The 22,206-nt window shown below is 43.8% G+C and overlaps 1 protein-coding gene across 6 annotated transcripts in view; it reads right to left on the bottom strand.

Annotated features, from left to right (window-relative positions):
• TFDP2 (transcription factor Dp-2) overlaps positions 1 to 22,206 on the bottom strand; it is a 172,971-nt gene that overhangs the window by 18,328 nt on the left and 132,437 nt on the right. For 5 of the 6 annotated variants that reach the window (XM_032765646.2, XM_075068492.1, XM_032765649.2 and 2 more), the window contains 4 exons: positions 16,010 to 16,172; positions 14,438 to 14,584; positions 2,831 to 2,899; positions 820 to 971 (listed from right to left, as the gene is read on the bottom strand). In XM_032765646.2, coding sequence (XP_032621537.1) covers positions 820 to 971; positions 2,831 to 2,899; positions 14,438 to 14,584; positions 16,010 to 16,172 — 531 coding nt within the window. The remainder of the gene's footprint in view (positions 1 to 819; positions 972 to 2,830; positions 2,900 to 14,437; positions 14,585 to 16,009; positions 16,173 to 22,206) is intronic. The other variant, XM_075068491.1, reaches the window with a different exon arrangement.

The raw sequence follows: 22,206 nt of genomic DNA, 5'->3' as shown, positions 1-22,206 counted from the left end.
CAACCCCCCATGTAATAACCTCGTGACCCCCTGAGGGGTCCTGACCCCTAGTTTGAGAACCCCCACTGTATTCTGTGTTGTAACTGAGATCAATATATTTGAAAATGTAGAAAAACATCCAAAAATATTTATAAAAAATTAAAAATTGGTATTTATTAGTTTAACAGTGCAATTCAAAGTGTGATTAATCGGGATTCATTTTTAAAATTGAGTTAATTAGTTTTGAGTTAATCGCTTAAGTGCAATTAATTGACAGCCCTAATTTCATGGTGCTTAAACCACTAGCAGCTGCTGGGACCTTGTCTACACATGAACCCCACTGGTGTGAACACCAGTTGACTGCACAGAGAGTTGCAACAGAGGGAAATTGTAAGGGGAAAATATAATGTAATTAGGTCCCTGAGACACAAACAGTAGTTTTAGGGATGTGAAATGTCCCACTCATCTCAATGGGGTGTTAATATGGAAGACTGATGACATCAACAACTTAAAATATATCACCACTGATAATTTTAGTATCTCACAATCTCAAACTCCCTCCCATGCCTTCCCAGGTACCAAAAGCTTCTGCTTACCTCCCAACAACTTGTACAATTCAGTTCTGAAGTTTAAATAAAAAGAAAAAACTTGGGGGAATTGGCCTAAAGCTGGCCCTGCCTGGAGTCAGTACCTATGTCAAACACCAGGATGATGAAAAGGAAATGCAAATGTATAATTAGTTTCAGTATGAAGTGCATATACTTTCTGTTCAAAGAAAAATCCCATACTTATTACACAGAAGACTGAATATTCCAATATATGGTTCCACATCACACTCACTTATCACTTGATATGCTGCAGTCTATAACAGTTCTTTTGCTAGTGTTAACTATTAGGAAAGGGAGCTGTATTGTAGAGTTCAAAGCTGGAGGACCTTGATTCTGTTGTTCATTTTGCTGATTTCTTTGTACCAAATTTTTGAATGCTATTTGCTGTAGAAAGAAGAGAAAAAGAAAAAGGAAAATGATCACTGTCATTCAAATGTAAATGTGGACTCTTCCATGATCTGGGATTTTACATCTGTTTTAGTAACCAAGTACCAGTACCTCCAGCACCTGGTATCTCTCCTAAGATGGGGTGGCCACAGTCTGAACTCTCTGTGCTGGCTAACAAACTCTCCTTTGTGCTGGCCAGGAACAGAAAGGAGTGCATGCGGCACCCTTTCGAGGGAGGCACAGCAGACATGCTCCCCTGGCAATCTCTGGAGCTTTGGGAGGATAGCACAGTACTAAGTACAACGCTCAGGAGACGGAGCATCTCCACACATTAAGAACTAGGGCTTAAAAGGCATAACAAAGGCCTTATCTACTAACCAGGGTGCATAATTACATCAGTTTAGAAGGTCAGAAAATGTAAAGATAACAAAGTTATACTTAACATGGATCAAATGGCACCCTCCATGGCCCACTCCCCTCTTCTCTTCTTTACTCTTATCCATCCTCCCCTTTTCTCTCCTCTGTTCACTCTATATCATCCAGTCCTAGCAAATCTGTAGCTTTGAAATTACCCACTTTCATAACTGTTTACAAGTTACAATCTTCTCTCCACAGCTCATCTTTTGCTATGGCATTTTGTATATAGTCAAGACTGCAATGACTGGCAATAATCTGGGATATCTGTGAATCTTGTGTAATCCATGTTTGATGCTACTGACTCCAGTCAATAGGAGCACAAGCATATAAAATGGCAAGAAACTGCTAAAATTATTTGAATGGTGAAAGTAGTTAAATTAGAATCAAACACTGAAGAGCTATCATAAAACAGATACATAAACAGAGTAAGCAGGGAGTTTATGGCTCTAATTTTCCTATCACTTTCACCAGCGTGCCTTCCTGGAGTTGCTCAGGATGTACACCAGTGTTAGTTAGGTCAGAATTAAGTCCAACTATTTAGAAAAATTATTTTTGCCACTGAGAAAAGCAGAAGTGTACAAATGCTTAGAATTTCACTGCATATTGGATTGTGTCTAAAACACCATCATATTTTGGAGTAAGAAAAAAAATGTTATTTTCTGTTACCCTATGACTTTAACTCATGATTTTATAGAAGTGGTCCATTATGTGTAAAGTATTCAAAACCCAGGCATATATTCGAACACTATAAATACAATATAGACTTTAAAAAAAAATGAAATGCCCTCATTTGAAGTTACAATATTTCTTCATTCAGGCCAAATCAGCGGGTTTCAAAAAGCTTTCCTAGGTTACTGCATCAAAATGCGAAAAGTGCCAGACCTGGATTCATGAGTCTTTTATAATAAGGATCCTGAAGTTTCAGTTTCCCAGCAACAACTGATTCTCAGCTATGGAATGTACAACTGAACCCATGCAAGTGTGTGTTGAAAATTGCATTTTTCAATGATAATTGTAGGTGGAGTGTGTGTGTAATGTGGTGATGTGTGATTTGTGTGCTGTGTGTGATGTGTGTGTGTGTGTGTGTGTGTGTGTGTGTGTGTGTGTGTGTGTGTGTGTGTGTGTGTGTGTGTGGTCCTGCTCCTGTTCCCACTGGAGTCAGTGGCAAAACAGCATGAGTGGAAGGTTTGCAAAGTGTAATAATGACATACGGTGGAAGATATTGACAGATAATGACAATTGTGCGCCAGGAGGCTGCATCTATCCAAGAGGCCCCATGCTAGGATGGCAGAGGTATTTTAGGTCAGGATTCAGGTACACTGCAGTATCACTTTCATGAGCACTAAATTAATCTAAAAATATTTATATAGTGGAGAAAAAAATACTCTGAACCTTAACAGTTTTTTGTTAGTGGCTGTATAAATAAAAACTAAATTTACCTGCAATAGTAGCTCTTGCAGCTGGGCTCTCTTCTGCTTTATTCGTTCTAGTCGTCTCTGTTTCTCTATCTTTAGAACATAAATTTAGACACACTAAGATAAAAGTTTGTAAATACATAAATTGCCTGGTCTTGTTCTCTGTCTAAAATAAAGAAGATTTTTGCAATAAAGGAAGAGAAATTCTTATACCCTTATAAAAAGTCACACTATATTTGTTTGAGGGAGGTGGGTTACAGGGCCTGGTACATAAGCTGAAAATCCTTCCCAGCTCCACTTCGCTGCCTTGTAGCATTCTTCTTTCTCTTATGGACTAATCACATAGTGGAGCATCTCCAGGAACCTGGATTTACAAAACTTAATTTTTTTACTGTAACCTCAACCTCTGCTTTTATATCACTTTCCCTTCATTAAAAAAACAATATTACCCCACCTTAGTTGTAGCATTTCCTCTCCCTTATTTTTCCCTGTTGGATATGTGTCATAGGAACTTTCTCCAGCCCTGGATAGGGAATACTGCATCCCACCAAAATGGAGACGACATAGTACCACAAAAAACATTTGTTTTCTTATTCCCACTCATTTGTGATTAAAAGCATCCCATCAACAGTTCTCTCAGTCTCTGTTTACTCAGGACTGAAAGACAACTATCAGGACTGGGCTCAGAACCATCTAGGATGGCATTTTAATGTATCATCACTAGGCCCAGAGTGACCACCCTTTTCAACTACTAACCGGAAACTTGGATAGACTAGCAAGAATTCAGTAACCAGTCACAAGAAGAGGTTAAGGGAAAGCAGCTACCATGCTACCAGTTTCTTCAGGCAGCCATGGTGACACAAATGGAATAAATAAAACCATTTTCAACAGTATTCAGGACAGTGGTACTTCAGGACCTCTACCTATGCTGCCAGAACACCAGAATCTATACTTTAAATCAAGGAGAGTCCTGAGGAAATCCAAAGAGGTGGACAGTCTAATGAAGCTACAGTGCTGACCTCTGTGTGTATTTTTAATGCTCTAGATTTTAATGTTCCTGCTGCTGTAAACACTAATGTATCTTGGCTCCCAATTACACTAAACCCTATTTTAATTACCTCCCCATTCAAATTGCATAGCTCCAAACCATGATATTATAAAGTTTAACTCCACTGCATACAGAAACAATTTTATTTACAATGCCTTCTAATACAATAAACTGTGACTAATATGCTTTCTGCAGAGTTGAGTGCAGGACCTAGCTTTGCTTGACTATCAAAGTCAATAAATTTTAAAAGGTCTAATAATTTATCCTCTCTCTACACACTGATTTTTTCTGTGTTTTCTCTTTAAGGTAACCTTTACACAGAACTACATTTTTGTTTATGTATTTAAACTAACTTTAAAATACATTTTTTCTTTTCTTGAATGGAGGGAATTTACAAGTTGGTAAATCTGTTGATTTCAGCACGTGAAAACATAGCTTTATTTCTTTTCTGTTAAATGACACTGAAAGCAACATTTTAAGGAAATGTTTGGTTTTCACTGTGCTCAGAGGCTTGTGTAACTAAAGTCATAGATAGAAAAAGGACATAAGGTTAATTTGATTTTGTTGTCTGCAGTGTGAGAACTCAATGTGAGAACAATCACATCAAAGTTTATCATTTCATAGCAATATGATTCACAGCAAAGAATTCATTTAATCATTCACACAAACTGAGTTTAAAAGATTTGACTTAAAACCAAAGACGTTTAAACAATATTCACAACAGACTATGATGGTAAAATTTACTTTAAAATGATCAGGTGTAGCCATTTTCCCTGGGTTTATCATACCTGTCAGCCTACTGTTTGACACAAGGATTAAAACAATAAATGTTTTTCTTTTTCTTTTCTCCCATTGCCCATTTCAATGTCCTAAAAGGTATTATATGAATAGAACTGCACAAAATACCTACACTTGTTTTTCACTAGGTGTACAAAAAAGACGGTTACTCCCCTTTGTAACTGTTGTTCTTCGAGATGTGTTGCTCATATCCATTCCAATTAGGTGTGCGCGTGCCGCATGCACGTTCGTCGGAAGATTTTTATCCTAGCAACACTTGGTGGGTCGGCTGGCTCGCCCCCCTGGAGTGGCGCCGTTATGGCGCTGGATATATACCCCTGCTGACCCAACGGCCCTTCAGTTCCTTTTTGCCGGCTACTCCGACAGAGGGGAAGGAGGGAGGGTTTGGAATGGATATGAGCAACACATCTCGAAGAACAACAGTTACAAAGGTGAGTAACTGTCTTTTCTTCTTCGAGTGCTTGCTCATATCAATTCCAATTAGGTGATTCACTGTATTAAGGTGGTGGTTGGAGTGAAGATTTGGACAGATAAAAGCGCTGAGCCATAAGGCTGAGTCATCCTCTTGACTGTTGAGCCAGACGATATTGTAGGCAAGGGTGGACGCGAGGACCAGGTAGTGCGCACGTATTCTGGATTGGTGACATGAGGCCAGGAAGGCAGGCGATAACGCCTGAGCCTAGGCAGAGATGTCGGCGAGTATGGCTCGACGGGAAGTGAGGCCAGTATAAAAAGTGCATTTTTTTTTTTTATTTTTTTTTATTTATTTAGATTCGCAAGCCGTCACCCAGGGTGATCTGCTGGGAGGAGAAGGAGCGGGCCCTTCATTTGGTGGCCACAAGGAGCTGGCGAACGATAAGAGTTGGGGCGTTATAGCGAAAGGGCTGTTGGTCATTCGAATAGTAAAGAGCGCGCGAATGGACATCTAGGGAGTGCATGTTGTATCTGTGCGTAGATGAGGGTGCGAGCTCTGGGAGAAGACCAACAAGGAAGAATGTCCTAGATTGATAATGGGAAAGGCGATACCACTTTAGGGAGGACCGTGGGTTGTTTGGTTGCAGTGCAACTTGTCCTTAGTGAAGCACAGTATTGCGGGGGGTCACTGTGACGAAGCGTAAGCTCGGAGACTGTGGCCATGTATGGCGTCGGAGACTATCATTCTTAGGAAGGGTATAGGAGCGGTCTAAGTTGCTAATGGCTCGAATGGGGGAGACATAAGTCTGGTTAAGACCAGGCTGAGGTCCCAGATTGGGGCAGGGCAGCATACTTGGGGGTATAGGCGCTTCAAGCCCTTGAGGAACCTGGAAACCATAGGGTGTGAAAACACGGAGCGGCCACTCTCCCCTGGGTGGAAGGTAGAAATGGCTGCCAAGTGCACCCTCCAATGATGATACCGCTAGGTCCTATTGTTTGAGAGATCAGAGGTAGTTCAGGATGGTGGGGATCGAGACTTCGATGGGAGTAACATTTTGCGTTTCGCACCAGCGGGAGAAACGCTTCCACTTGGCCAGATACGTAGATCGAGTGGAAGGTTTCCTGCTATTCAGGAGTATTTGTTGTACTGAGGCAGAGCAACGTAACTCTGACTGGCTCAACCACGCAGCAGCCATGCTGTGAGGTGAAGGGACTGCAGGTCTGGGTGGTGAAGTCTGCTGTGGTCCTGAGTTATGAGGTCTGGGTGAAGAGGCAGGGTAATTGGGCTGGCTATCGACAGGTTGAGCAACATGGTGTACCAGTGCTGCCTGGGTCACGCTCGGGCGATCATGATCAAGCGAGCTCCGTCCCTGTGGAGCTTTAGCAGGACCCTGTGAACCAGCGGGAACAGTGGAAAGGCATAAAGCAGTTGGGTCGTCCACGATATCAGGAAAGCGTCCGAGATCGAGCCCGAGGAGAGACTTTGGAAGGAGCAGAACATCTGGCATTTCCTGTTCTCACAGGAAGCAAAGAGGTCTATGCGGGGAAATCCCCACTTCCGGAAAACAGAATGAATAATGTCTGGAAGGATCTGCTGAGTCGATCCGCTAGAGTGTTCCGAACCCCTGGGAGAAAGGACGCTACCAGGTCTATCGAGTGGGCTATACAAAAGTCCCAGAGTTGAATGGCTTCCTGACAAAGGGGGGAGGACCGTGTCCCTCCCTGTTTGTTCATGTAATACATGGCCGTTGTGTTGTCTGTGAACACTGAGACACAACGGCCTTGCAGATGCTGTTGAAACGCCTGGCACGCAAGGTGGACTGCTCTCAACTCTCAGCCATTGATGTGCAAGGCCAGCTCCTGAGATGACCAAAGGCCTTGAGTGCGAAGATGTCCGAGGTGAGCACCCCAGCCGAGAGATGATGCATCCGTCGTCAGGGCCATAGAAGGCTGGGGTGGATGGAACGGGATCCCTGCACACACCAGGGAGGGCATCAACCACCAGTCGAGGGAGCCTAGGAGTCTTGGGGGAACCGTGAGGATCCTGTTTATATTGTGTCTCCCCGGGTGGTATACTGAGGAGAGCCAAGTTTGAAGGGGACGTAGGCGTAGCCTGACGTGCTTGGTCACGAATGTGCAGGCAGCCATGTGACCCAGGAGGCCGAGACAAGTTCGAGCCGAAGTGGTTGGGAAATTTTGTAGGCCTTGTATAATAGATATCATTGCGTGAAACCGTGGCTGTGGTAAGCAGGCCCTGGCGAGATTGGAGTCCAGAATGGCCCCAATGAACTCTACTCTGTGTGTGGGAACCAGAGTAGATTTTTCTAGGTTGATCATCAGGCCTAGTTGGATGAATAGGTCCTTGACGATGCCCACGTGCCGCGTTACTTGGGTCTCGGAGGCCCTGCGAATGAGCCAATTGTCGAGATACGGGAAGACGCGTATGTGTCGACGACGGAGGGAGGCGGTGATTACGGCCATACACTTTGTGAACACTCTTGGGGCTGTGGAGAGGCCAAACGGAAGGACCGTAAATTGGAAATGTTGACAGTTGACCACAAACCCGAGGTACCATCTGTGCGGAGGATAAATGGCAATGTGAAAATACGCGTCCTTCATATCGAAGGCGGCATACCAGTCTCCAGGAACCAAGGATGGCATGATGGTCCCCAGGGATACCAGGCAGAACTTCAACTTTATCAAGAACTTGTTGAGTCCCCGCAGGTCTAGAATTGGTCTGAGACCTCCCTTCGCCTTGGGGATTAGGAAATAGCGGGAGTAGAACCCCTTGCCCCTCAAGTCCTCTGGTATCTCCTCTATAGCTCCCATGGCAAGGAGGGACCGTACCTCCTGCAAGAGGATTTGCTCGTGAGAGGGATCCCTGAAGAGGGACGAGGATGGGGGGTGGGGGAGAGTGAAATAAACTGAAGGCGATATCCAAATTCTACCGTGCATAAGACCCAACGATCTGAAGTTAGTTGGGTCCACGCAGGGAGGAAAGAGAAGAGGCGGTTTCAAAAGGGAGGGAAAGGATCCTGTTGAACAACTGGTACGTTGCCCTGGGGCGTGCCTTCAAAAGTTTGGTTTAGGTCCTACGGGTGGTTTGGCGGGGCCGGGATTCTGACCCCCTTGGGGTCCGGACTGCCGTCTACGATTGCCCCAGCCATGCCTCCTGCCGAAGTCCTGCCGTTGTCTAGGCAGAGGGTAAAGGCGCTGAGGCTGGGGCCGGAAGGGTCTGCACTGAGTCTGCGGAGTGTGCATCCCGAGCGAGCGCATGATCAGCCTATCGTCCTTCAGACTCTGCAGCCTAGGGTCAGTCTTTTCCGAAAATAGGCCCTGACCTTCAAAGGGGAAGTCCTGTATTGTATGCTGCAATTCAGGTGGAAGGCCTGACACCTGAAGCCATGATATTCGCCTCATGGCAATTCCTGAAGCCAGAGTTCTGGCTGCGGAGTCGGCTGCATCTAACGAGGCCTGGAGAGAAGTTCTCGCCACCTTCTTTCCTTCCTCCAAAAGGGCCGCAAACTCTTGACACGAGTCTTGGGGGACTAGCTCTGCGAATTTCTCAACCGCCACCCAGGTGTTATAGTGGCTAAGCAGGGCTTGTTGCTTTGCCACCCTGAGTTGGAGGACCCCCGCAGAGTAGATTTTACATCCCAATAAATTCATGTGCCTAGCCTCCTTTGCTTTTGGGGCACGGGCTTACTGGCCATGGCGCTCCCTTTCGTTAACCGATTGGACGACGAGGAAGCAGGGAGGAGGCTGTATGTACAGGTACTCGTACCCCTTAGAGGGCACCATGTACTTCCTCTCAACTCCCCTAGCCGTGGGCAGAATAGATGCTGGAGACTGCCAGATGGTATCAGTCTTCGCTTGGATCGTCCGAATAAATGGTAAGGCCACCTTTGTGGGAGTGTCAGCTGACAAAATATCTACCACCGTGTCATCTATCTCCGGAACCTCCTCCACTTGGAGGTTCATATTCAGGGTCACTCGTCTCAGGAGGTCTTGATGTGACCTTAGGTCAACTGGAGGAGGGCCCAAGGAGGATGTCCCCGCCACCGCTTCATCTGGAGAAGGGGAAGAGGAAAGGCCAGGGACAATCGGGTCCTCCGTTGTCTTGTAGACTTGGGCGATGTCCGGATCCGGTGGGACCTGAGGATCTGGTGCCTGAATTGGAGCATCCTCCGTACCCGCAGGAGGGGGGCGGCTAACAGTAGCCTCCGGCAGCCGGTGCTCTGACAGTACAGAGCATGATGGCACTAGAGGTCCACCTTGGGCTTGGTGATATGCCCATGGCATCCAGAAGGTCCACTGATGAGATCCTTGGTCTTGAGCCTGGGTCTCTTGGAAGACACGGCTGGGTACATATAAGTCACGGTCCTGTGCATAGGAAGCACTGTCCGCATGGGATGACACAGATGCATGGCGAGACAGCCAAGGAGGAGCTGAAAACTCCTGAGAATGGTCTCCATCCCTGGGTAGTCTGTCTGTACGCTGCACCGGAGAGCAGTACCGGGTGCCATAGCGGTACCGGGACCAAGACCGGAACCTGCGACTGGAACGGTGCAGCGAGGTCGACCGGGACCTCGAAGCTCAATGCCAGGAGTGGCTGTGAGAGGTGCGGTGCCAGGAGCTTCATCGGTACTGAGAGTACCAGGCCGGCAAACGGGGTCCTGAACGGTGCCGCGAGTGTGACCGGCACCGAGATGGAGAACGGTATTGGGACTGTGAGCGGCGTCGGGACCAGGATCAGCGATGGGACCGAGAACGCTGATGGAACCACGATCGTGATTGGTGCCTCTCAGAGGTGTCGACAGAGGATGGTCTCAGTAGGGCAGGCTTGCCTATGGACTGTATAACCCGCACTGACGGTGCCGGGGGTTGAGGCAGTGCAGACTCTGTCAGTGCAATCAGTTCCCTTGCCGCAGAGAATGTCTCCGGCGTGGAGGGAATAGTAAGCTCAACCATGGTGCGTGCTGGGGAGCTGTCAGGCACTGGACTCGATGGCTCTTGGAGGACCAAAATTCACGGTGCTGAAGTTGTCGGTGCCACAGCAGTTGTCAGTGCCGGGTGGTCTGACTTAGGTGGGTGCTCCGACTGCGACGCGGACATGGAAGCCGCAGGAGTCTTATGTTTTTTGACTCGCGGGGAGAGGGAGCGTTGCCGAGCAGACATCTGGGCTGGCAACAGTTGGTGCCAAGGGGCCTTAGCGGTACCGGTGCGCTCCGGTGCCGAAGATGCGCTTCTCCCCGGTGCGGACCAGTGCCGAGGGTGGAGGAGTAAGAGCTGCCTCCATCAGGAGCTGTTTGAGATGAAAGTCCCACTCCTTTTTGGTCCGCGGCTTGAAGGCCTTGCAAATGCGGCACTTATCTGCGAGGTGGGATTCCCCAAGGCTCTTGAGGCAGGAGTCGTGAAGATCTCCTGTAGGCATCGGCTTGTGACAGGTCGAGCACGGTTTGAAACCTGGTGAACCGGGCATGGGCCTCGGCACTGGGTGAGGGGAAGGGGCTAATCCCCGAACCCCTCTTAACTATATACACTAACTATGTTAAAGAAAATAATAAACTAACTGCAAGTATAGAAATTTGAACTATATACACAACAATGAGAAAACTACGAGTAGCTAGGGAGGTGGAAATCAGCTAAGCCGTGCTCCACTGTTCCAATGACCGACACGGGCGGTAAGAAGGAACTGAAGGGCCATTGGGTCAGCAGGGGTATATATCCGGCGCCATAACGGCGCCACTCCAGGAGGCGACCCAGCCGACCCACCGAGTGTTGCTAGGGTAAAAATCTTCCGATGAACGTGCACGCGGCGCACGCACCTAATTGGAATCGATATGAGCAAGCACTCGAAGAACCACCAGATATTTATTCAAGTAATTGCAAAAATTCACAAATTTGATAGAGATTGATATGTTGTATTTTCTGCTAGTCAGTGCAACGTTTTGGTGCAAACATTGTGATATTTGTCTTTTGCAAGATACACGACTATTATCCACAGGGCAAATGACATTTTCACAGAGAAAGTTTGGCATCTTTGCAACAAAATGACAGTTTTCTCCCTGCTGAAAATGCCAGACAAAAGATTCAACAGGCAATTTTAAAAATATTTCTGACTTTTCCTGATAAGCAAATATTGTTCAGCATCCCTGTATGATACTCCTTTTAAAGAGGTTTTCTATCATCCAAATCAATAGCTAGATAAACTAGATAAACTCCTCAGTAAATTCTTTGTCTAAACAAATCACCATTGTTGCAAATACCAAAGGGACTTGGTCTCCTTTGCAAATCAAGCGCCAGCTGGCTTGAGTTCTGGCAAATTGCTTGAATTGTTTTAGCAATATGTTCAGTTTATGGCTACTGGCAATCTTATTGGGCCACCAAAGTGTATGGCACCCACATGATCACCCGCTGTGTAGTGGCATTCCTTGGTACATAGACTTTGGAATTTCTTGATCTTGCCTTGTAATAATATGTCCATACCAAGAAAGCTGCTGAAATGGAATCAATGGTGGAGACGGTTGCTGGGTTTGGCTTTGAATATTCTAATTTTTGATCTTGTCCTGACACTTGATATGGAGCAGCTGACGGAGATGACAAGAATAAAAAATGTCAACTCAGAGTTCTTCAGCCCCCATGTTTCACTTCTGTACAACAGAATTGAGATAAACATGATTCTATAGATCTGCAGCTTCGTAGCATGCTTCAAGTCATGATGTTTTGGGCCCCTCTGTGGCCTCTGAGGACATGGTAGCAGATGCTGCTGTTTATTTAAGCATCCACATCTTTTGACCATCCTTCAGCAGCTGATATCTTATTTGAACAGGTTAATACTGTGCTGGTTGTAATCTGGTGCTGGAGGCTGCTTGATGGCAATGATCATAGTTTTATTTGGGTTAATAACCAGACCAGTGCACACTGCTTCTGACTCAACCAGACTGGCTGTGAGCTGCAGTGATTCACCAAACTAAGCCAACAAGTGAATGTCACCACCATGTTTGAGATCTCAAAATAGAATAATGTTCAGCTCAACACCAACAACAGCTGCCTCCTCAAGCTTTATTCATCAAACAATCAATGCCAACATTGAACAATGGATTATGACAGAACTCAGCCTTGCTGAACTCCTGCAGAGATAGGAAACCATGTTGCGTACCTGCCATTGACTTGAACACAGCTCCTATTCCATTATAGGGTTCTTCTTCTAATGACCAGTCTTCCTAGAAATGTTTAGTTGCCTCATCACATCCCACGAACTTGCTCAAATCACTGAGCGAATGGCCTGATGGAAGTCTATGCAAAGTGCTGTACACAGTTTATCATATTCAGCCATTTTCTCAAAAGGCTGTCTAAAGTTAAATATCTGGTCAACAATGGAATGACCAGACCTAAACCCACACTCAGTATCCCAGCCTATGTCATGAAATGCATCATTAGAACATAAGATTTGAACACTGATTTGAGATATTAACACAGAAGCAAAGACTTTCCCTGAGACCAACAACAGCTTAATATTTCTTTAGTTGCTACATTCAGCTTCATTGTCCTTTTTGAACAAAGCAGAACAACACCCTTCTTCCATTCATCAGGTGTGATATTAGAGTTCCAGATGACCTGGAAGAGCCTGAGCAGTGATGTTACAAACCCCTGGTGCGTTCTCAGACTTCAACTTGTGGACTGTGATTTGAATCTCTTCTTGGATGAAGAAAGGTAGCTCTACTGGAACTTCCTGTTCATCTTCAAATGGAAGAGGACAGCAGGCAGCAGACAACTGAGGAGCATCATGAAATGATCTTCCCATTGATATAACTGATCCTTCAGACTCTGGCTTATGCTGTCATTACACTTCTTAGCTAGGAAAGCTGATGCCACCTTTCCCTGCAAACATTGCAAGTTGAACAGAAGTTGAATAGAAGATGTGGAAATTGTGCCTGGTGGCAGCCTGTTCTCAATTACCTGCTTGAGTCTACTTCCAGGATTCTGTATCTTTCTTACAGAATGACTTGATGAAGTTCCAATGTGAAACCCATTCAGCCTTTCCTTTTACTTTTGACAAACATGTCTTTGAAGTCAAATTGTAGCCTCACTTTTTTTCTTAGCTCCAGCTGCAGTGCGCGTCTCCTCACTGATCCATGGAAGACATCTGAGCACTGCTTTCAAACAATGCCATTTCTCTGGGGTCAGTAACCAAACCATTGACACAAATTGCCCGCGTTACACTTATGACTGATTCAGACTGCTATTAATCTAGATCCTAATGCCCCGTGTGAAGCAATGATGTAGGAGCAACAGAGCAGTAACATTGAGTCCTCTAGGCCTGCCTAGAAAGTCCTCTCTGGAACAGCCATCTTGGAGACTAGAGAGACATGGCCCTCCAAGAGCTAGGAGGACTAGCAACAGTTATCTGAGCCCAGCAGGTTCAGATAAAAATATCTGTAGTGTCCTAGCAGGGCGGCCTCTGGCTGGGCCCAGAGGAGCAGGGATGGGTATTCCTCTCTGCCCAAAGAAGACTGTGGATTAATTATTCAGGGTTTATCTCTGCCATATTTGCATATCTGGGTTTGCAGGGAGAGAGGGACTTGAGAACATTGTCCTTGAGCTAAGAGTTAAGATAAGATGGGCCAGGTGGGAGGAAGCCCAGGGAAGTAGCAGCAAAAATTGAGCACTACAGTGGTTGCTGTTCACAGGGGTGCCTGCCTGGAACCCAGGGTAATGCATAAGCCCTGGTTCCCCCATCGGCAAAGTGGTGTAAACTCTGAAAAAGGGAAGACAAGCGTAACCTAAGACGAAAGAAGGGGAGAGGGCTTGTTTGGAAGCCCAAGTGAAAGGCTGAATATAAATGTCCAAGAGCCAGAGCTGAAGACCCTGGTGAGGACAGATACACTGCTTATTTGCTATCCCGGAAAGGGTTATTTTTTTTGACTGTGACACAGACAGAAGACCAAGCCACAGAAGACTGGCAGAGGTAGACAAATGTCCTACAGGGGGTGCCAGAAACAGGACTGCAATACTGCACCTGCTGCTTGGAGACACTCACGGGGTGAATGCCCTTTTTCACCCTGCATGACTTCATTGATATTTATTTTTATCAGGCAAACAGGATTTTTAGATTGGTATAAAGCATACTGTAGTTATACTTAGAATATACACCAAAACATGTCAGTGAGGATTTAAATATCAAATGTTGGTTTTATTTACCTAACAAGCAATGATAAAAAGCAATTAGATTTTTTTTTTTAAAAAGTTCATATTTTTAAACATTTATTATGCAAATATAAACACACACACTCTTTCCAAAGTGACACTTCTCCATTACCACAGGACGTCATATGCAACTGAAGGGATTTCCGCTCCCTTCCACTTACCTCTAGGTTTTGACATTCTTGAGCTGAGTTTGTAGGAAGGCCAATCCATTTGATTTCCTTCTTCTCTTTTGAAATGATGTTCATTGCCATCAGCACATTGAGGGCATCATAAACTCTCCGCCTAATATTCTTCTGATCATAAGCCTGCTAAAAAACAAACAAACAAAAAAACCACACTGCAGTATTAATTAGGCCAAGAGCACTGCAAAAGCTAAAAGTTAAGATAACGCTTGAAGTTTCCCTGTACAGGTTTGCAAGTGACATGAAGACAATATATGAATAAAAGAAAATGGCAGTTGAAGTCAATATGGCACTAAAACATATGCTTTAATTTATGCTATTGCGTTGAATAAAACACTAAGTAAGGGGTTTGAATGAAAGCTGGGAGATCACTCCGAAACAGTGAATACAATAGAATATACACTGTCTGCTTCTTGATGTTGCATATTAAAAAAATATTGTTAGGCTTAATTTTGTCCCCCTCACATGCTTGAGCCAATATAATAGAATACATCATTTAAAAAAAAATCACTTTAAACAGAAGCAGATCGTTCTCACAGCGACATAAGTGCATAAAGTAGAGTACTTTTGATACAAAAGGAGAACGTATCAGCATTGCAAAAGACTTCAAACTAGTAGCTGGATGAGTATCCTTACAATTACAGCTATACAAGTTTTTAAAACAAATAACTGCCTTTAAGAAATCAGTTGTAATGAAACTAATTTTTAAATATGTATCACAATGTGTTAATAGAGAAGAGTGTTTTTTACCATTTGGACTTTCAAACTGCTGAGTTAAGAGAATGCACAATATTTTTGTTTAGTTTAGGTTGCTTTTCTCTCTTCTTCATATGTATAGGCTAAAGTTAATATTCCAAACCCTCACCAAGGACCTCTTTTAGCCCTGCCAAACTAATTATTATTCTCTGTTAACATGACTCAAGTTAACCAGAAAATAAAATAATCCCTAATTATGTTTTTATCCTGGCAATTAATTTACTGCCTGAATTGCTCAAACTCCTATATATTAATAACCTCAATCAAAATATGATTATATCCTATAGTACAATTATTTCTACAGAAATTGATTTTTCAATCGTGTTTCCATCATGACAAAAATGATTAATCTGATGTAACAACTTGTGCAGTTTGTGAACACATAATTAAGACTCTGGTCGGCCTAGTTATTACAAATTGCGCATCTGAGACAGGTGCCCTCCATTTCAGGGATACTGAAGCACCTCAGACTCTCAGTTACTTGGGTTGGAGTGTGAGTAGAATATTTTAAAATTGCAATTTTAAGACAGCTGGTCTCTCTGTATTTTGTTGTATTTTAAAGGGTATTCAGTGGTATTAATTCTATATTTAAAATGGAACCTATTTTATATACTGCATGTTGATATTTTTGGAAATGGTCTAGGCCTAGATCTATAGCCCCAAGACACATTTGTTTGAAAGAGACAGTGGAACATGACAAGTCAAGGCAGAAACGAGTGTAGAATTCTAAGAGAACTGTAACAGGATATGACAGCATAGCTGTAAAGTAAAAAAATTAACATCACATCTACTTACCGAATCTGTAGCCAAGTGACTATTAGAATTTGTGAATTCTGATACCAGTTCATCAGCTACTTCATTGTAGGACGTTGTTCCTTTACGCTGGACTTTTTCACATACTTTCATTGAAAAATGCCTCAGACCCTTTCCATTTTTATCTCCTTTTTTGCTTCTTTTACTATGGGAGGAAAATAAGTTGTTTTGAGATGACTTTTTGTAAGTTCTTCTGGTTAGGACGCAAAACATCAAGCTTATGAACAGGCTTTGCACAGTGAGATGGCTAGTGTCTGACATTAGGTATCACATTTTTATGAAGGTCATAATAGTCAGGAAAGGCATTTTTAAAATTTTGAACTGTGAAAAGATAAATGATGATGTAAAGAGGGATGTGATAACCTTCAAAGTGGCACTGAAATTAACAGGAATTCTGGGTGTATAGGAAACACAGAATTAGGCCCAAATATGAACTGAATAACATATGTTAAACCTCTTCAGGCCCAATCCCACATTATCATGTGGACAATGAGCATCAAATAAGCCCATCAAAAGTTGTGAAATGGTCATTGTGTGTGTGTGTTGAGAGCATAGAGCCACTGTCCAGGCCTAGCCCCACTTTTACCACTGAGAAGCCCTTTCTGCTACAGCCTTTATTATATTAACATGGGATAGTGTCTTGTTACCCAAAGGCAATGTCTAATACTACTAATAAACACTTGACAGTGAGAAAGTATTAGTTAAGAATACTGATTTCTGACACAGTATATAGATTTTCCATTTTAAATCTTCACATTAAGTTTCACATTTGACTGAGCTAAGTCAGAGATAATCCAATCTCCAGCAGTTGCTAGGTGCCTGACTAAAGCATTCAGCTATCAACAAAAATTAGTTACAAATTCCTTGCCAGAGCAGCTAAACAAGTAAATGGAGGCAGGCAGTAAAACGTCACCAAGAATAAGCAAGTTATGGGCCCAGTCTAGCATTCAAATAAGCTAATAGAAGATTTTTCATTTACTTCAATGAATGTTTGTTAAGGCCCTGTGTGCAGTATACAAGATACATCTGACTAGTCCCACAGAATGTGATTTTAAAAGACATGGCTTTATTAGGAAACAGTTATAATATGAATTTTTGCAAAAGGTGAACACAATCTCTCCTCCCCCACCCCCAATAACATCAAAATTACTAGAATAGTAGGAGCCGCAACCAGAAAAGGAAGCTTGCTCTAGTGCAAAATAATTTGTCTACAAATTACTTCTAAATTAACATCAGTAAAATATTAGTTATAAGCAAGAAGATTTTACTGGGAGACTTAGCTTTTACTGGTCTAACTGTAACGGAAACTCCATGCCTTGTATTTATTGAAAGCATTATCTACGTAAACAAATAATTAAAGTTTCCAAGTGGTACAACAGTTTCTTTTTCTTTTGATCAAACATGCAGGGTATCTGAGGAAGGGCATACTTCCTGTATAGGACTAAATGGAAACCAATATTAAAAACAGTTAAATTTTTAGAGCTCTTCAGACCTGTGATATAATGCAATTGTTGGGTCTGATCCTGCACTCCTGCAAAATTCCCAATGACATATTATGAATTTTTTAAGTGGGAAAAACAAATGTTTAACAGGGTAAACAGAATTTTTGTTTTATATTATGGGCCAGTTTCTAGCTGTTCTCCTGTTTGTGATGGATTGGACCAGGAGCAATTTTTCCTCCCATGCATATCTTTGCAGGATGCAGACAGATTCATGGTGATTGCATCACTTGAGAGCAAGGTGTGAAGGGGTATGGGATTATACCAAAGAAGAATGGCTGAGCATAGAGGGCAGTTTATGCTTTATGAGGAAACACAAGGCCAGTACAGGGGCAAGCATATGCCCGCTTTCTTAAAGGGTGTAATAGTTGCTAATCTTGTGCATGCTCCCCAAGAAACCTGATAGCCTTCTGCCTGCCAGGGGTTGGAAAAACCAACATATCACTGTATTTCCAACAACAACAAAAAGCAGCAGGTTCTTGATAAAAGCAAAAAGTAGGCCCTAGAAATAAAACACTTCATTTTGGAACTAAAATGTTAACTTTCTAGAGAAGCAACTTGTTACAAGACTTCCATCTAGATCCCAGTGACTACTATATAATGTTAATATTTTGACATATCGGGATATTTAGTTGCAAAAAGATTTATTTGAATTCTTCTTGGTCTCCAAACAATTTTACAACATTTTGTCTAATAGCATGAACAAAAGAAAGCATTACTTGGTGCTCACTCAAGCCGTGATGTGCCTGGAAGCCATTTTTGTACTAGGAAGACCAGTAAGAAGATAAAGTTACATTTTACTGTGCTTAAAAACTGACATAATTAATCATTGTATCTTTAAAACAAAAACGCTCAGCAATCAGTATTGCACAATAAAGCACATATTCAGTTTAATCAGAGATCTGTCATAATGCTTTGATGCCGGTGAATTTAACTCTGATTACTGCCAACAATACTGGGGAACCACTGGCTATTGATGTCCAGGGTTCATATATCTGCGGCATGTGAGATTCTAATGCCCCAGCCAATGGGAGTTGCAGGGATGGCGCCTGCAGACAGGGCAGCGCGTAGAGCCGTCTGGCTGTGCCTCAGAGCCAGAGGGGGGCCATGCTTCCAGGTGCTGCTTGCAGGAAGCGCTGCCCAGAGCCTGCACCCCAATCCTCCCCTCCCCAAACCTCATCCCTCTGCCACAGTCCTGATCCCCCTCCTGCCCTCTAAACCCATTGATCCAAGCCCAGAGCCCCTCTTGTACCCAAGCCCCTTAAACTCAGCCCCAACCCAGAGCCCACACCCCCAGCCAGAGCCCTCACCCCACCCCTGACAGCCTGCCCCATCTCTGATCCCCCTCCCAGCTCTCCAAATCTTTCGGTCCCAGGCTGGAGCATCCTCCTGCACCCAAAACCCCTCATCCCTGGCCCCGCCCCAGCTGGACCCCTCCCACCCTTCTCCCATACCCCAATCCTGATCCCCTTCCCACCCTCCAAACCCCTCAATCCCAGCCTGGAGCTCCCTCTTGTACCCTAAACTCCTCATCCCCTGCCCCACCCTAGAGCCTGCACCCCCAGCTGGAGCTCTCACACCCCTCCCGCATACTCCAACCCTCTACCCCTGCCTTGATCCCCCTCCCACCCTCCAAACCCCTCAGTCCCAGTCTGGAGCTTCCTCCTGCACCCCAAACCTCTCACCCCCAGCCCCACCCCAGAGCCCTCACCCCCGCCACCCCCTGAACTCCTCATTTCTGGCCCCACCCCAGAGCCCATACCCCCAGCTGGAACCCTCACCCCTTCCTGCATCCCTACCCCTAATTTTGTGAGCATTCATGGCCCGCCATACAATTTCTATACCCCGATGCGGCCCTCAGGCTAAAAAGTTTGCTCACCCCTGAAATAGAACCATTGTGACTGTCCAACCCAATTTCTAGCACAATTATGTTTCAGAGAGGTGGCGGAGAAACAATTTAAGGTAGCTTTGCCAGGACGTATATATTCAGGGAACTTCGTCGGAGTTAATAAGTACATCATTCCAAATCATGATCAAAAAATTATCCTTACCATACCTTGATCAAGAGCTAGCCAAACTCATTGTAGAGCACGCACAGAGACAGAAGCTGACCTGCTCTCACAAACTGGATGATAATTGTAAATTAATACAATTGGCAATTTTATGTCTTGTAGTTGATTTCAGGGTCAATGAATTCTCGAAAAGGGACAGGATTTTCACTACAGCATTAATTTTACACTACGTAAGAAAATGATGCAGAATATATTGACCTTAACCTGTGAAATATGACTGCCTCTCCCCCACTTAATAAAACGTGTAATTGAGGATTTTATAAGTATTGACTTGAAATATTTAAGAGACATTCCCAATGTGAGAGAAGAAAAACATTTACATTATATAGCTGACACAGACTAGGACAAGCTAGGCTATACCAGTATTATTATTCTTTCTTGACAGTCACGTTAATATGGAAATTTGGAAGCAAGAATGCTTTCCCTCTAATGCATTAGTTAAATTCTGGAATGGCAATCCGTGCCAGCGTTCTACTGAGCATTTCTGGACATAATAAAAATCTGGAATCCTATCACAATAGATAAATATTAAAAGGACAGATTAATACTTTGTGTCACTTTAAAAGTTTTTATGCCAGTTTCACAACTTGGTCAGTCTACCAATATATTTCAGAGCGATCTATTGGGTTACAAAACTAATAGTCATAAAGCCAAATTCTTCCATTCATTTTGGAAGGGATCTGCGGAAACACATCAGAAGGCAGAATTTGGTCCCCTAGACTGTCAATGCTAGCAAGCTATAGAAAAATGGCAACTGCTTTTAAATTGCTTTGTAGATCTCACACATATACTTTGCACGGATTTAAAAGAAAAAGTGTACAAAAGTACACTGGAAAAGAGGGGGAGATGGAGAAGGGAAAGAATAACAGTAAGCAGAAATAATTTATTTTATCCAGTTAATGAAAGTGGACAAGCGTAGGTACACAAAGAAATAAATGCAAGAGATGTTTTTGGAAGCAAAGTGAAGAAAGAGTTACTCATCTTGTGCAGTAACTGTGGTTCTTTGAGATGTGTCCCCCTATGGGTGCTCCATTCTAGGTGTATTCACGTCTGTGTGCCTCAGATCGGAGATTTTAGGTAGCAGTGTCATTCTGTTCACACGTGCTCTCCCCATCTCGTGTTCTGCCTCAGTGCCGCTCTCTCTCCTGCTGTCCGAGCGGACATGATAGCCACTAGGAACGGTTTTCATAGCGAGAAGTAGAAGAGAGCAAGCGGCCATAGGTTCATAGGGAGACCTTGTAAGGCAGTTGAGGTCCCATGCTGGTACAGGACATCTGATTTGTGGGAAAAGGTTACCCATACCTTTGAGATACCTTTTTGTTGTAGGATAAACACAGAATAACCATCTATTTTATGATGGAAGATGGTGATGGCTGTGAGATGTACCTTTATGCAGCTTAGAGATAATCCTGACTTTTTTAGTTCTAGGTCCTAGAATCTAGGATGTAGGCTAGCATAAGTGATAGTGGAGAGGATGTAGAAGTAATGTGTCTTGAGTCACACTAGAGTTGGAATCTCTTCCATTTTTGAATGTATATATGATGAGTAGTTAGTTTTCTGCTATGTAAGTCACCTCCTTTACATCCTCAGAGCAGTTCATTTCTAAACTTTGGAACACCGAGGAGACACTGAGGTGGAGAACCTGAACACTGTGGTGGAAGATGAGTCCCGCATCCTGAGAGAGGAAGTGAGAAATGGGCTGGATAGTGTTTGGCAGGAAAATTGCCATTGAGTAAGGTATGGAAACATCTGTATTGGCCATGTTGGAACTATAAGAATAACCCTGACTCCCCCCCCCCCCCCTTATTTTGGGCAGGACCTTTTGCTTCTACTGCATCTAGATAGCCTCTATGAATTCCAGATGTTGTACGGGGGTTAAAGTGGACTTTTGGACATTTAGTTGTAGTCCCAGCTGTAGGAATAGATTCATAGTCTTGTGTGACTCTCATAGTGTTGTCAAAGGAACTTACTTTGAGCAGGCAATCATCTAGATACGTGAATATCATAACTCCTAGTTTGTGAAGGTATGCTGCTACCCAGAAAGGACCTTCGAGTACACTCTGGGTGCAGATGACAGGATGAATGGGAGCACTTTGCATTGAAAATGGTCTTGATCCAGAGAGACTCCTAGAAACTTCCTGTGGCATGATTGGATTGTGATATGAAAGTAAGCATCTTGTAGGTGGAGGGCAGAGAACCACTCCCCTTGGTCCAGAGATGGGATTACTGCTGCCAAAGTAACCATCCTGAAGTGTTGTATCTTTACAAATCTCTTGAGTGACCTTAGATCCAGAATGGGTCTCCAATCGCCATTCTTTTTAGGTATTTTTTAGGTATAAAGAAGTATTTGGAATGAAAACCCTTCCTTTGGTGTTGAGTGGGAACTGGTTTTATAGCACCTAGGTTCAGAAGATAAATTGTTTCCTGACATAAAAGGTGCTCATGAAAAGGATCCCTGAAGAGGGATGGGGAGGGAAGGTGATTAAATGTTCCCAGTTTTGACGAAAAAGAGTAAGGTGGTTGCCAGAGAGGTGGAGATGTTTGTTGCAGCAAATAAAAACATGTGGGGTAAACTCGGGGCCTCAACCAATACATCAAAATTGGTTTT

This window comes from Chelonoidis abingdonii, chromosome 8 (genome assembly GCF_003597395.2).
Source record: "Chelonoidis abingdonii isolate Lonesome George chromosome 8, CheloAbing_2.0, whole genome shotgun sequence".
NCBI lineage: Eukaryota > Metazoa > Chordata > Testudines > Testudinidae > Chelonoidis > Chelonoidis abingdonii.
The sequence above is the reverse complement of the archived record's forward strand: the minus strand, read 5'-3'. Positions and strand labels throughout refer to the sequence as shown.